The 14412-nt window shown below is 39.4% G+C and overlaps 1 protein-coding gene across 1 annotated transcript; it reads right to left on the reverse strand.

The window, feature by feature from the left end:
• Positions 1-401: 401 nt before the first annotated feature.
• LOC107298169 (immunoglobulin mu DNA binding protein 2) lies at positions 402-14313 on the reverse strand (the record flags this gene model as incomplete). The annotated part of the gene is made up of 3 exons (XM_015827535.1): positions 14231-14313; positions 11263-11435; positions 402-594 (listed from the first exon to the last, which is right to left on the reverse strand). Coding segments are annotated over exons 1-3 (449 nt in total), but the record flags the coding sequence as incomplete, so codon positions are not given.
• Positions 14314-14412: the final 99 nt, after the last annotated feature.

The following is a 14412-nucleotide window of genomic DNA, read 5'->3' on the forward strand; positions in this document are numbered from 1 at the left end:
AAATTCCTTCAGTCAGGGCTGAAAAAAACTTCCAACCACATGCCAATTTAATCCAATAGGCACATGCCATCTGGAGCTTCTTGTTTCATCATTTTCACAAGTAAAAGGCCCAGGTTATGAACATATGTTGCCAACATAAGCATTATAAAGTGCTCTGTATGATAAAAATGCAGCAGCCAATAAACTACTGAGCAAAAAAACAGAGAAACGTTCATGAACCTAGGAAGATGAGGCTATCATCCAAAATCTCAATACAATGGAGCAAATGGAAAGATATCTCCCAGCTGTACCTCACATAACTGTTTTCCTTACTTCCTTTCAGAATTCTGGTTATTAAATAAAGATTTTTTTTATTTCTTAAGACATAAAGGTTCCATAATCATCATTTTATAGTAGTTTACCTTTTGAGTCTATTGTATGTAACATCATTGGCAAGTTTCAACAGACAGTACAAATTCTCCTGATCTACATTTACAAGGTTACTCTGAGGCTCATCAACTGCGATTGTAATTGAATTGGAGGCCGTCCGGGTGACAATTCCTGTGCAGATCTGATTATTTTGTCCAGCTGCTTCATAAAGTCCCACTATGTCACCTGCAGAAGATAAATGATGACAAGAATAAAATTAGAATACAGAAAAGATACTTTACATAAAAGCAAAGGAATTACATTAGAATTATATCTGAAGAAACCACAACTATATGAAGCTCATCATTCCTCCAGCAACCAAGAGGAATGAATCAACAATAGAGACAACTAGAGGTGAACCATCTGAGTTAAGTCATTGTGGTAAACAATACATTTAGAAATTGTGGTAAACAATACATTTAGAAACCACAACTAGAGGTGCTCATCATTCCTCAAAGAGAAGGACGAGGGGGGACATGATAGCAGTGTTCCAATATCTCAGGGGCTGCCACAAAGAAGAGGGAGTCAAGCTATTCTCCAAGGTGCCTGAAGGCGGGACGAGAAGCAATGGGTGGAAACTGATCAAGGAGAGAAGCAACTTAGAACTAAGGAGAAACTTCCTGACAGTTAGAACAATTAACCAATGGAACAACCTGCCTCCAGAAGCAGTGAATGCTCCAACACTGGAAGTTTTTAAGAAGAGACTGGACAGCCATTTGTCTGAAATGGTGTAGGGTTCCTGCCTGAGCAGGGGNGGACGAGAAGCAATGGGTGGAAACTGATCAAGGAGAGAAGCAACTTAGAACTAAGGAGAAACTTCCTGACAGTTAGAACAATTAACCAATGGAACAACCTGCCTCCAGAAGCAGTGAATGCTCCAACACTGGAAGTTTTTAAGAAGAGACTGGACAGCCATTTGTCTGAAATGGTGTAGGGTTCCTGCCTGAGCAGGGGGTTGGACTCGATGACTTCCAAGGTCCCTTCCAACTTTATTATCATCATCATCATCATCATCATCATCATCATTATTATTATTATTATTATCCAAGAGGAATGAATCAACAATAGAGACAACTAGAGGTGAACCATCTGAGTTAAGTCATTGTGGTAAACAATACATTGATTCTCATTCAATCAAATATTGATCAGACAACCCAAGCAAGATCTAAAACTGAAATGGGAGAAGTCTATAATGCTGATAAGAGAAAACTTAGCAGGCATAATAAATTAATACACAATTTAGGGTAACGTCAAAGCAAATGTCTAATATAGCCTAAGTAGGTAGCCTATAATATGATTCTAGCATACAGAATATATCTACATTAGAAAAAGCAAAAAAGATATTTCAAATAACAAGATAAATTTGGCAAAATTACAAGATCAGAATACTGCAAAAGAAATAATCTTAAGGATCAGAGATTTTAGAGAGAACTGCTGAGAATGCTGGTATGCTGTAATTGATTACTTGGTGACAAAATTTAATGAATTGTTTCCATATCTAAAACCTATGGATAAGAATATTGACTATGCAAATAGAGGGTTTACTTCATGAAGATACAAAGACTGTGAGAGACATTGTATCAACATTTCTCACTGCATGCACAAGAGACAAACTTATTTGAAAGAAATGTGAGTTACAAGAAATAAACTGAGAAGGAAATAGTGATGTTATTTCAAAATATCACCAGGCTAAGCTACAGAAAAGGAAACAGTTTCAAGCAACTAAATAAGAAATAAGTGAAGGGTTCCTTTCAAATTAATTATTTAAATTGTTCAAATTATTTCCTTTTTTTTTGAATATTTCTATTTTTCAGGAAATGAAATCCCTATGTTTCCTTTTTTGCTGCAATTTTGTATTTTAACTTTCTATGTTTGAAATTATAGATAGACAGATAGACAGACAGACAGACAGACAGACAGACAGACAGACAGACAGATGGGGGGAGAAGGGGGAGCCAAGGCGAGACCCACTGGAGCATAAAATGGGAGTTATCAGAACCCTACACCACCGAGCTGAAGGCCTGCCTACCAAGCAAAGATGGCGGGAAAAAAGAACTAAAACACATCAAGGAAGCCCTCAGAATGTGTGGCCATCCCAAGTGGACCTTCATCAAATCCCTAAAAAGACCCAGCAGGAGCTCCTCCATAACAGACAAGGAAGAGAACAACAAACAAAGCAATGTTGTCATTCCATACGTTGCAGGAATATTGGAAAAGCTCAGGAAGATCTTCAGCCAACACAACATATGTGCACACTTTAAACCCAAAAATACATTAAGACAGAAGCTTGTCCACTCCAAGAATAAAACATCTAGACACAAACTGAGCAAAGTGGTATATGCAGTACAAAGTAGTGAGCCATGTGCAGATCTGTACATTGGGGGAAAAAAAAACAATCACTTCATAAACAATGGCACAACATAGGAGAACAAACCCATCAGGACAAGAGTCAGCAGTCCATCTGCATTTACAAGACAAAGGCCACTCTTTTGAAGACAGCAAAGTCTACATTTTGGACAGAGAGGACCACTGGTTTGAAAGAAGGGTCAAAGAGGCCATCTATGTCAAAACTGAACAGCCTTCTCTCAACAGAGGGTGAGGGATATAGTATCATCTATCTCCAGTCTGCAACACAGTCTTTTCAGCAGTTCCATTTGCACTACTCAGGTGACCCTGATGACACAGATAAATCTCCAGGTGGCCTCAACGACTCTCTAAAAGAATGCAAATGAACAGCTGTCTGCAAGGAGTATAAATCCTTCCATTCCCTACCATCCAGTCAGAGCTGAAGAAGCTTCTTGGATGAGAAGCGAAATGTCTTCAAAGAAAAACAAGAAAGTCCAGTTGCCTCTTGAAAAAGTACCTTTGGGACAACCATGACCTAGATGACTGAGAATCTCGGTAGACATATAACTGCAGGCACAATTTAGGGAAAATGGATACACAAAAATTTAAAGACAAAATTCATTATATAAAAGGCTTCCAAAAATGATGCAGGCTCAATGATTACTTAATACACTGGGAATTGTGAATCCACAATCAAATGGATTTACATATCCTTGAAACAGAATATCTTACTCAAAAATTGATTACTTATTGGCTTCTAAATTCTATGTCACATTCAACAAGCTTAAATGCGGCTATTTGTAGGTCAGACCATGCACTGGTGAACCTAAAGTTGAAATGGGATAACATACCTTATACTCTTGCCATTTCAATTCTGTCTTAATCCTTAATCAAGCCATAAAACAAAACCTTGGATACTAAAACATTATTTAAAGAAAGTTATGCAAAATAAACATCTATTGCAAAAAATGTATTGAACTTTATCCCGTTTCTTTGGGGGCAACTCAAGGCAGTGCTCATCTCTATTGCTTCTACCTCCTATTTTCTCCATAACAGCAGTGTTAGTTAGGTTGGTCAGGCTGAGAAAAAGTAATTGGCCCTAAAATCATCCAGCTGACTTTCATGTCTAAGGAAGAGGTAGTTTAATATATATTTTATATGTTGTAGGAATGTAGCATAGTGAACCATCATTTGACAGGATCCAGAGAGACTAGGATAGAGAAAGCTCGAACAGCATTCTTCAAAATGAAAAAGTTCTTCTGCAGTCACGACATAAGCCTAAGACTGAAAATCAGGCTTGCCAGATGCTATATTTTTCCTATCCTGCTCTATGGAGTAGAGTTGGTCTCTGGCAGAAGAGACCTGAAGAGACTAGAAGCATTTGAAATGTGGATTTACAGGCGGCTGTTACGTATAAGCTGGGTTGACAAGATCAGAAATGAGGAGGTGATAAGCCGCCTGGGAAAGCCAAGGGAAATCATCAAAACAATTAAAAAATGAAAATTAGAATATTTTGGACATGTGATGTGACACCCAGAAAAATACAGCATACTCCATTTAATCCTCCAGGGAAAGATTGAAGGCAAATGAGGTCCAGGCAGAAGAAGAACATCATGGCTTCAAAATCTAAGGGACTGGTTTGGACAAAACTCAGCAGCACTTTTTCGTGCGGCTGCTGATAAAAACAGGATCGCCAACATGATCGCCAACGTCCGATAACGGATATGGCACAAGAAGAAGAAGAAGAGAGACTATACAGTATTTGTTTTATAAAGGATATCAACATACAGGACATGTGGAAATTATCACAATGTGTAAAGAGACTAAAAACTTTTGATACTAAACTGGTGCAGTGCCAATCAAAATGTAATAGTGATTAAGATAATATTTAAAAATGACTGAATTGTACAGAAAAATAGGCAAGTATCATACTCTATATTTGCCTGACCATCCTTTTGCTATCTTTCATAACATTCTAATGTACTCCAAAAAAAAAAAGACCCAGATAAGATTTTTCAAAAGCCCTCATGCAGATTGTACTCTGTACTGATGAGACTGAAAGTAGGTCAGGTCCAATGGATTCATCAATTATGCATCAAGAGAATCCAGGCTTTCATAAGAAAATAAACTATATGTAAAACAATAATAACTTATTAAACATCACAAGACACAAAGGAGGCAAAACTGTCAATCACACCAAGTGATATTGCCATCCGTCTCAGGAGAATCCACTAAAATTAACTAGGACACCTTATATTCCTTTTAACTCTTTCCGAGGTTTCTCGTTTTAAATCCCAGTGGGCGCTAATATTCCAGTCCAGAGCTCAGAAGAGCTCCAGTGTGATGGCAAATCCACAGAAGACATTTTGCTATTGGGAGCCCTTTATCCATGGTCAAAACCTGAATAGACAATAGAACTCTTTGGATAAACAAAGCTTGATATAAGTTGCAATCCCCCTCTTTTTTTTTTAATTCAAAGAAGTAAAAGCAGAAGGAAAACTCCAGCCCCAGAATTGAAACCCACACTTTAGGAAGCCATTTAGAATCAAGTTACTTTAGGCCCGTGGTGGCGAACCTATGGCACGCGTGCCACAGGTGACACGCAGAACCCTCTCTGTGGGCACACATGCGCCCTCACCCCAGTCCTAGGTCTTCAGCTGGGTTTTATAAAACCTTTTCGCTTTAAGCCTCCGCCGCCGTGTGCAAAAAAAAAACAAAAACAGGTTCAATCAATCAATCAATCAATTTCAACTTCTCGTGGGAAAAAAAAGATCTCGCAAAGTTGGAATTAATTGATTGAACTTTTTAGTCCTACCCAGTCTGCCGTTACCACTGGAGCCACGCCCACCCAATGGGCCATGTCCACCCAATTGGCCATACCCAGCCAATGGGCCACGCCCACCCGGCACCTGACGATACATAAGTGGTTTTGGGTTGCAGTTTGGGCACTCGGTCTCTAAAAGGTTCGCCATCACTGCTTTAGGCTCTCTGACTAGCATCATCCAGAAAAAGGAAAGCTTTCCAGAAAGCCCTGGAATGATGCTAGAAGCCATTCTCGGCAGATATCATAAATATTCTAAGACACTGATACAGACATTATACTTATATGTAAATATAAGAAATGTAAGAAACATATACATTCTTACATGCCATTCCCATTTAGATTAAAAAAAAAACAACCCACCAGTATCCACTGTGTTCACCAGTCAGAATACATTCTGTTCTGGAAAATAACTGAATGTCAATGAAACTGATTAGTTCAATTGTTTAAAGATAAGCTGTGGGGCATCTTTCATCATAACAATTTTAATATACGATGTCATGATTCAATGAATCTATTCTCCTTTAAGCCATAAGAAATGCCATTGCAAGTTCACACAACATTACCCTCCACATGTATCTGATTTATTCATGACAAGAAAAAATGCAATTCTGCATTATTGAACCCAAAGTTGGAGGTTCACCACCCCCTCCTAGCAATTCTGAATCTAACAGAATATGTGCCTTTAGCATATATTTTCATCTTAGAAAATTTGCCCCTCAGAAAGAGCCTGTCTTGAGCGGATGTGCTTTTCCAAGGCACTGGAGCTCTTTTCAAAGCACATCTTTGTCTAACTCTGCCCATATCTATTCTAAATAGCATTTTTTTTGGTTCCATCTCTGGCTATCGGGGGCGAGTCATTAGCCCCCGCAGAGAGGGCTCGTAACCTGGGCGTCCTCCTGGATGCTCGGCTGTCTTTAGACGATCATGTGACGGCCGTGGCCAGGGGGGCTTTTCATCAGGCTCGCCTGATACGCCAGTTGCGCCCCTTTCTGGATCGGGACGCCCTACGCACAGTCACTCAAGCCCTCGTTGTTTCCCGCCTGGACTATTGCAATGCTCTCTACATGGGGCTCCCCTTGANTAGGTATTTGCAAGACCGCCTCCTACCAAACACCTCCCTTCGGCCAGTCCGCTCCCACAGAGAGGGCCTCCTTAGAGTGCCGTCGGCCAGACAATGCCGGCTGGCGACCCCCAGGGGGAGAGCCTTCTCTGTGGCAGCTCCTGCCCTCTGGAATGACCTACCCCCCGACCTACGTACAGTTGCGGACCTGCGCCTTTTTTGCCGAGCCCTGAAGGCCCATCTATTCCGTGCGGCCGGCCTGGCGTAGCTTGATTATGTTTCAGTGGGGGGTTTTTTACGGGTGTGTTTTTAGAACAGGCCCGTTATTTAATTCGATTTTAAAACAAACTATTTATTACCATGGTTTTTATTATCGCCTGTTCACCGCCCTGAGTCCCGCAAGGGAGATAGGGCGGTATATAAATTTAATAAATAAATAAAAAAAAAACCCCAAACATTATCCTTGTGATTACTACTATGAAACACAGTACAGTATGTATAAATGCTGAGGCATTAATTCAAGTATAGAATTAATCAGTAGTCCAACGGCAAGGGCAAGGGCAAACAATGCCAGGAGGGTCTTAAATCTCCTTTTTAAACAAAAAGTACAAAATACCCTTGAGATTCAATACAGATCCAAATCGAAAAATATGGTTAGAACCCATTGTTTTACAGGCCGCTCAAGGGAGTGTGTGTGTATGTGTGTGTGAGAGAGAGAGGGGGGGAGGGAAGGAGGGAGGAGGAGGAGGAGGAGGAGGAAGAGGAGGAGAGAGAGAGAGAAAGAGAGAGAGAGAGAGAGAGAGAGAGAGAGAGAGAGAGAGAGAGAGAGAGAGAGAGAGAGAGAGAGAGAGAGAGAGGGACCATTAATGCAGTACGGTGTACATACTAAGTAGCATTCTTAGTGACTGCTACATAATGGAAAAACGTTTAATAAAGCTCTTGGAGAATGGCACTTTTTAGGCTACAGTCATTTGATTCATAAAATGCAATAAAACTTATAATGTTTGGGTTTTAGCTTCTGAACCAGTCACTGTGGTTGGTAAACCATGATTTCTGGCTTAAAATGTTATTAAAATTATGTTTGAACTAGGCAGTTAATACAAACCATGCCTTAAGATGATGTGAGACCAGCCAAGCAAGAAGGAAGATAAAGGCTCTTTTTTAAAAACAAGTCAGAGAAAGGGTATGATTCAAATATTTACTCAGAAATTAATCTTATTGAATTTATAAACCTTTTTCTTAAGTGAGTGGATGCAGAACTATGACAAAATTACTTTACAAATATGTGAAAATCAGATTCTAGGAATGAGCCTCTATTAACATCGTACATTGTTTCATAATGAAATATTGAGTTTCTAACAAGAACAGCTGCCCATACAAAATAAAAACCTAGGTTAGAAGGTAAGACCCATAGCTCATTTATTTTCTCAGACTAATATAGCGGTTCTCAACCTATGGGTTGCGACCCCATTTGGGGTCGATTGACCATTTCACGGGGGTCGCCAAGCAAGGCTGTCCGCCATTTTTTCCCCCTTTTCCGGCGGGTGCCTTACCTCCCTTGGGCTGGGCCAGCTGGTGGTCGGCCTGCTCCGTCTCTGCCGCTTGCCAGCTACGCCTCGGCCGGCGCAGGGGGCGGAACCATGCATGCGCGGCGCTCCCGGGCAGGGAAAGTCCTCGACTTACGACCAGTTGGGTAGTCCTCGACTTACAACCAGTTTAGTCCTCAACTTACGACCGGTTTAGTCCTCGACTTACGACCGGTTGGGGGTCGCGGCATTAAAAAGGTTGAGAACCACTGGACTAATACAAAGTACAGTAGTGTAAGCTAAAGAAAGTCTCACCTACATTAGTCAGCATAGACTGCTACTGTATTTTTGTAATTTACTCGGAAACAATCATACTTTTTTGGTTTCCTGGCAAAAAAAACCCTAGTTATCTAAATTAACCAGCATTCTGGAGGTCTTCCTCAACATAGTTTTCATTTTAAAAAAACTTCCAAAAAACCTTGGAAGATTTTACTTTAAAAAAAAAAACAAATATCAGAATGTTACAAATAAAATGGAAAACAATGGAAAGAATTCATTAAAGGAAAGAAGTACTTGAGAATCAGTGCCTGGTTTTCTACAAATTGCTAATTTATTAAGGGACTACAGATGGATATATCTATATTGTTTTCATGACAATGATTCGCTGTTGCCTTCTTCAATGTCCCTTCTATCTAGGAATGTTTTGTTAGTCTTCTATGTAAATACTAACCAGGATGGTTCTGAAATCAGCCAACATTGTCTAAAATGCTCCCACTTGGAATTATGAGTTATAGCAATATAAAAAAAAACCTTAAAAAGTCTTTGTAGCTGAGCTTGAAATGCCTGCTGAGAAATCCAGGCCTCTATAAGATTACATTTGTAGTATTTGCAAATAGATTTTAAACTGATTGCTCATTGCAAGATTCCCTCCTAAGAAATAAAGTGGATATGGAGTGAGCAGAAGCACATATATTCAGGGATAATCACACTGTATTCATTCATGAGCTATTGGCTGAGACACATATCTTAGTTGGCCTCACGGAAGAGCATCTAACTTTTGAGATGGCAATACTACCAGATTAATGGGAGGGTGAGAACTGTGTTTCCCCAAAAATAAGACCCGGTCTTATATTTATTTATTTTTGCCTCAAAAAGAGGCACTAGGTCTTATTTTCGGAGGATGTCTTACCTTAGGACCGCTGCAGCCAGGCCTCGCATGCCCCAACATTTGTCACGCCGCTGCTTGACTTCTTCAACGGCCACTTGCCAGCACTTGCAGCCAGATGCCATGTGGAGCACTGTGCCGGTGCCACCGGTTGTGGAAGGACGCCGCATGGTGCTTCACATCTGTGCTACTGGTCGCAGCAGGACGCCGCGCGGTGCTTCGGGCCGTTTGCAGGAGACTGCATGGTGCTTCAGGCCATTGCTGCTGGTCGTGGCAGGACGCCACATGGCGCTTTGGGCCGTTGCCGCCAATCGGGTCAAGGCACTGTGCGGTGCTTCGGGCTATTTGCAGGAGGTTGCATGGCGCTTCGGTGGCAACGGTGTGACGAGCACCATGCAGTCTCCTGCCGCGAGGAGCGGCAACAGTGCAACGAGCCATGCAGCGCAACAAGTGTCAGGGCGTAGGACGCCTGCTTATTGCAGTCCTACTGGTAAGGTAAGCAGTTGCGGGGTGCCTGGGGCAGCTCCACCTCCCCCATACGCCTGCCCTAGCTTGATTTTTAGGCATGCACCTCACCCCAAAACTAGGGCTTATTTTCAGGGTAGGGCTGATATTAGGCCCACTCCCAAAAATCAAGCTAGGGCTGATTTTCGGGGTAGGTCTTACCTTCGGGGAAACACGGTATATCTCAGATTAAATGAAATCAGAAACTTTACTACTGCCATTGACAACCTTGAGAGAATCTCCAATTTACTCTGTCTTTGTATTCACAAAAGTCATCGTGACAAAAGACAACAATCTGACAAGTTCAATATGAAACAATCAGGTTTGTCAGCACTCCAGAAAAGGGCAGGTCAGGAAGCAAACACAACAAGGACTACTGGGACTCTATTGTTGTATGGCAAAATAGCAGAATCTTGAAAGCTAGCCAGAGGTGGCATTCTTCCTCTTTTTTTTTTTACCATACAGAATCAAGGCCTGGTTATTTTGAATTTCTTTCTCCTGCTTCCTCTTTTCCCAGAATTGAGTTTTCATGTACTTTACCTTTTGTAATAGTAAGGATTTATTAAACTCCTTTACCACTCAACCCACAACAGCTCTGGGTGGTTTACAACAATGAAACAAATATTACAATCAAGATAAAAGTTGGCATGTTGCAGTAAAGCTTCCCACCCCCAAATTTTAATTTTAATTATGTGAATGTTGCAGGAAAAAGATATAATAATAATAATAATAATAATAATAATAATAATAATAATAATAATAATATAATAACAACAATAACAACAACAACAAAACAACAACAACAACAACAACAACAACAACAATAATAATAATAATAATAATAATAATAATAATAATAATAAAGTTGGAAGGGACCTTGGAGGTCATCTAGTCCAACCCCCTGCTCAGGCAGAAAACCCTATACTATTTCGGACAAATGGCTGTCCAGTCTCTTGTTAAAAACTTCCAGTGTTGGCGCATTCACCGCTTCTGGAGGCAGGTTGTTCCACTGGTTAATTGTTCTAACTGTCAGGAAGTTTCTCCTTAGTTCTAGGTTGCTTCTCTCCTTGATTAGTTTCCATCCATTGCTTCTTGTCCTTCTTCTACTGTAAATTATCAAAACTGACTTGAATACTGCAAAGTCCTTATCTCTGTCCATCAGACATATTATATTTGTGATAATAAACTGCTTTACTTGGGTGATTATATATTTAAAATAATGCAAAATGTATGCTGCTAATAACTCCATGTGTGAATAAAAAAAAGTCTAGTTTTATCATTGTTTGATGTGACAGCTGTAATTCGAAGACTTTGAGATCATTACAGATTCAGAAATAACCTATCACATCATGAAGGTCTATCTTCCAATATCTAAAGCTACTGTAAAGCGTTTTACAATAAACTTTCAAAATTAACACTGTTTACTTACCAGGCCCAAAACTATTGGAAGGTAACTCTGTGTCTGAGCCATGTTTTTGAGACTTTTTGAAAGTTACAAGCAGATGGCCATATAGCCCAGTTTTTTGACAATGTAGTTCGAGTTTCAGTAAGCAAACTCCTCTACGTTGCAGCTCTTTCAGGGAGATTCCTTCTTGCCATGCTCTGAAAAAAGATCATGCAAAGAGAAAAACCATGCCTTTGTTAATTAGATGCCACCTGAGGAGCTAAATCATATTTTTTGCCCTCTTTGCCTCCATCCAGACAGAACATTGGTGGACAACAAAAAACATCTCCATATACATAATAATGTTATTTATTTTAAAGATGTATATAGGCACTCGTCTTAAACAATTCTGGGTGACTTGCAGCATTGTAACAAGTCTTCTCAAACCTCCAAATATGTTGAACTAGAACACTCATAATTTCCATTTGAAGGACATCAAATTAGATAAAATCTTGCAATATCTCCACAATATTCATATTTGTGCATTTTTGATGGCCCATTTAGCATTTGGCAATTTCAAGACTGCTTGTTTTCTTGTGCCATAATATCTTGCAGATGCTAAACTTTGAAGGAATCATGGACCAAATCAAACCAGTTTCTAACTCTTATACCTATGTTTAGCAGGGATGTATCAGATTTTGGGGTGGGGAAAAACCATATATATGTTTTGAATGGCATGCTTGCAGCTACCCTCCCCAAAATAATAGATGTGGATAGGATTTTGTTTTCATTTCCTCTTAATGTAAAGTAACATAGCTAATAGGATTGCTCTCTAGCCATAAATTTAATTTCCCTTTCTGTCAAATTATGAACTATAATTTGGTAATACATGGAGGTCTCCAGAGATTCCACTCAAGGCTTTTGTGGAGCCTGAATGGCTGAAGGACCTGGCATTATGCATTCCCACTGCCCATCTAAGCAGCCTGTCAAAAGAGTTGCCAATTTGTCACATATTCCCCCATTTTTGTTTTTCAGCTGAATATTTCACACTAGGAACAAATTACATATTTCTTAATATCAGAAAATGAACAATAGTTCAAAAAAGGCCACAGATTTAAGGAACAGATAATTTTTAGTCTTCAACAGTTTTTAATGTATATGTATATATTTAATTTGGCTATAAAACATGTACTTATTGCATTTTTCCAGAAATCAATTGCTAGATATTCCTGCATTCTTATATCTTATTGTCTGATAATGCAATGGCAATTGCTCAAAGTCACCCCCTCTACCCAATGTTATCTTAACATTTCATTTATTTATTGAAGTTATATTCTATCACAATCTATTGATTCTTGTTACCATATTGTGCAAACCCAAACAGCAGTAATTTATTCATAATTAAACAGACTACAGATTTTTACAAAGTGTGGATCAAATATACTGGTATAACTAGAAAAAAATACTCAATTACTAGCTATAAGCATTGAGATATTATCATGCTGAGGATGGGAAGAAATCTTAATCATATCTCAGAGCCATTTGCTTTCTAAAAGTTCACTTCAGGGCCTACACTAAGCAACAAATTAAGTATTGTCTCAAGTACAACCCCTTAAAGATTACCTGGGTCAATTTAAATAGGATTTTGTCCAGGTGTTGAGATTGCTTTGATCATTTTGGTGGATAATTTATGCTGGAAGGTAGATGGGGGCAAGTACAATTATTCCAGTTTTTCTGGACCTCTCAGTAACTTTTAATACCCCTGACTGTAATAACCTTCTTGGCTACCTGGGTAGGCGTTGCAGTGATCCTGACCCTTCCTCTCAGGATGTGTCCAGATAAGTAGTGTTGGGAGACTACTATTTGATACATAAATTGTTGACCTAGAAACCCATAGCATTCTACCTTTCCTCTATGCTGTTAAACACATACATGAAAATGCTGGAAGTCCTTCAGAACTTCGGAATAGAATTCATTAGTATGCTGATAATACCTGCTTTATTGCTTCCTAGCAATGTTGCTACAAGACAGAAATCAGTGACCTTGAACATTGCCTAATTTCAGTAATGTGATGGATGAAGAACATAAAAAGTTGAAATCAAAAAGTGAGGTGAAGCCTGTTTTATTTATTCTCTGGGCTCTTAGAAAAAAAAAAACATATCCAGTCAAAAGAAAGTGACACTGTATTCAATGCATTATTATAGGTACAGGACTTTTCCTCTTACCTCTTAACTAATGTTATTCTAATTACTTGCAACTATTATGATTAGGGAATACATTAATCAGCAACTTCCAAGCAGATCATATGTGACACCAAAACTATATTTAAGTTCTTCAACTATCTGGATTTTATGTCTTAATGAGTACTTTTAAATTATTAGTTTATTCATAAGTGCTTTCAACTCTGCTATCTATAGAGCTAGAAAGATACTGGATTCACACATCACAAAAATCCATGCTACAATTGTCTGGATTAGCATACTTTGTAAATCAGTCATTATGGCTGATATTTTTTATAGTTTATCACTATTTTTGCTCTGTCATTCTGGTCAACTGACCAGCAATACCCTATAGTTATTTTGAAGTAAATATCACACAGGTTTATAGAATTTAAAGTCCTCATATAAGTAGCTACATTTACTATGGTGTTTATCTACTATTAAATATACAAACACTGTATTTACACAAATATTTCTAATAGACTCAATTCTCCAATGGCAGATTTGCTTAACGGTTTCAAGTCTTCAATTATAAGGCAGATTATTATACAGATACTCTAGCAAAGCTAGGTCAACCTGCTGTCGTTACCTATTCTTGCCCTAATGAATGTCTTTAAGCCAGGTTGTTAACCAATACTGGCTAGCAGCATTTTAGACTTAGGAAGCAGATATTTGAATGAGCTTGTTTACAAAGGTCAAAATATATAATTTAAGCCATTGCTTAAATTAATACATTCATATTTTTGCCACGGGGAATGCTGAGAAACCAGCTGCCCCGCCTAGCCGAAGGATACCTTGCTTCCGAAATTTCGGCCTCTCTTTCCTCCTTTAGCAACTCCATTTGCCGGGACACAAACTCTTCCACCAACGCCGCCATTGCTGCCGGCTTGAGCGGACGCCTCGAGAAGCCCCGTTCTGGGGAGGACAGCAGGCAACGATGTACCGACCACGGCCCTTTAAAACCTGGCTCTCATTG

Source organism: Protobothrops mucrosquamatus, unplaced genomic scaffold (genome assembly GCF_001527695.2).
Source record: "Protobothrops mucrosquamatus isolate PMUCROS unplaced genomic scaffold, P.Mucros_1.0 scaffold3772, whole genome shotgun sequence".
Taxonomy (NCBI): domain Eukaryota; kingdom Metazoa; phylum Chordata; class Lepidosauria; order Squamata; family Viperidae; genus Protobothrops; species Protobothrops mucrosquamatus.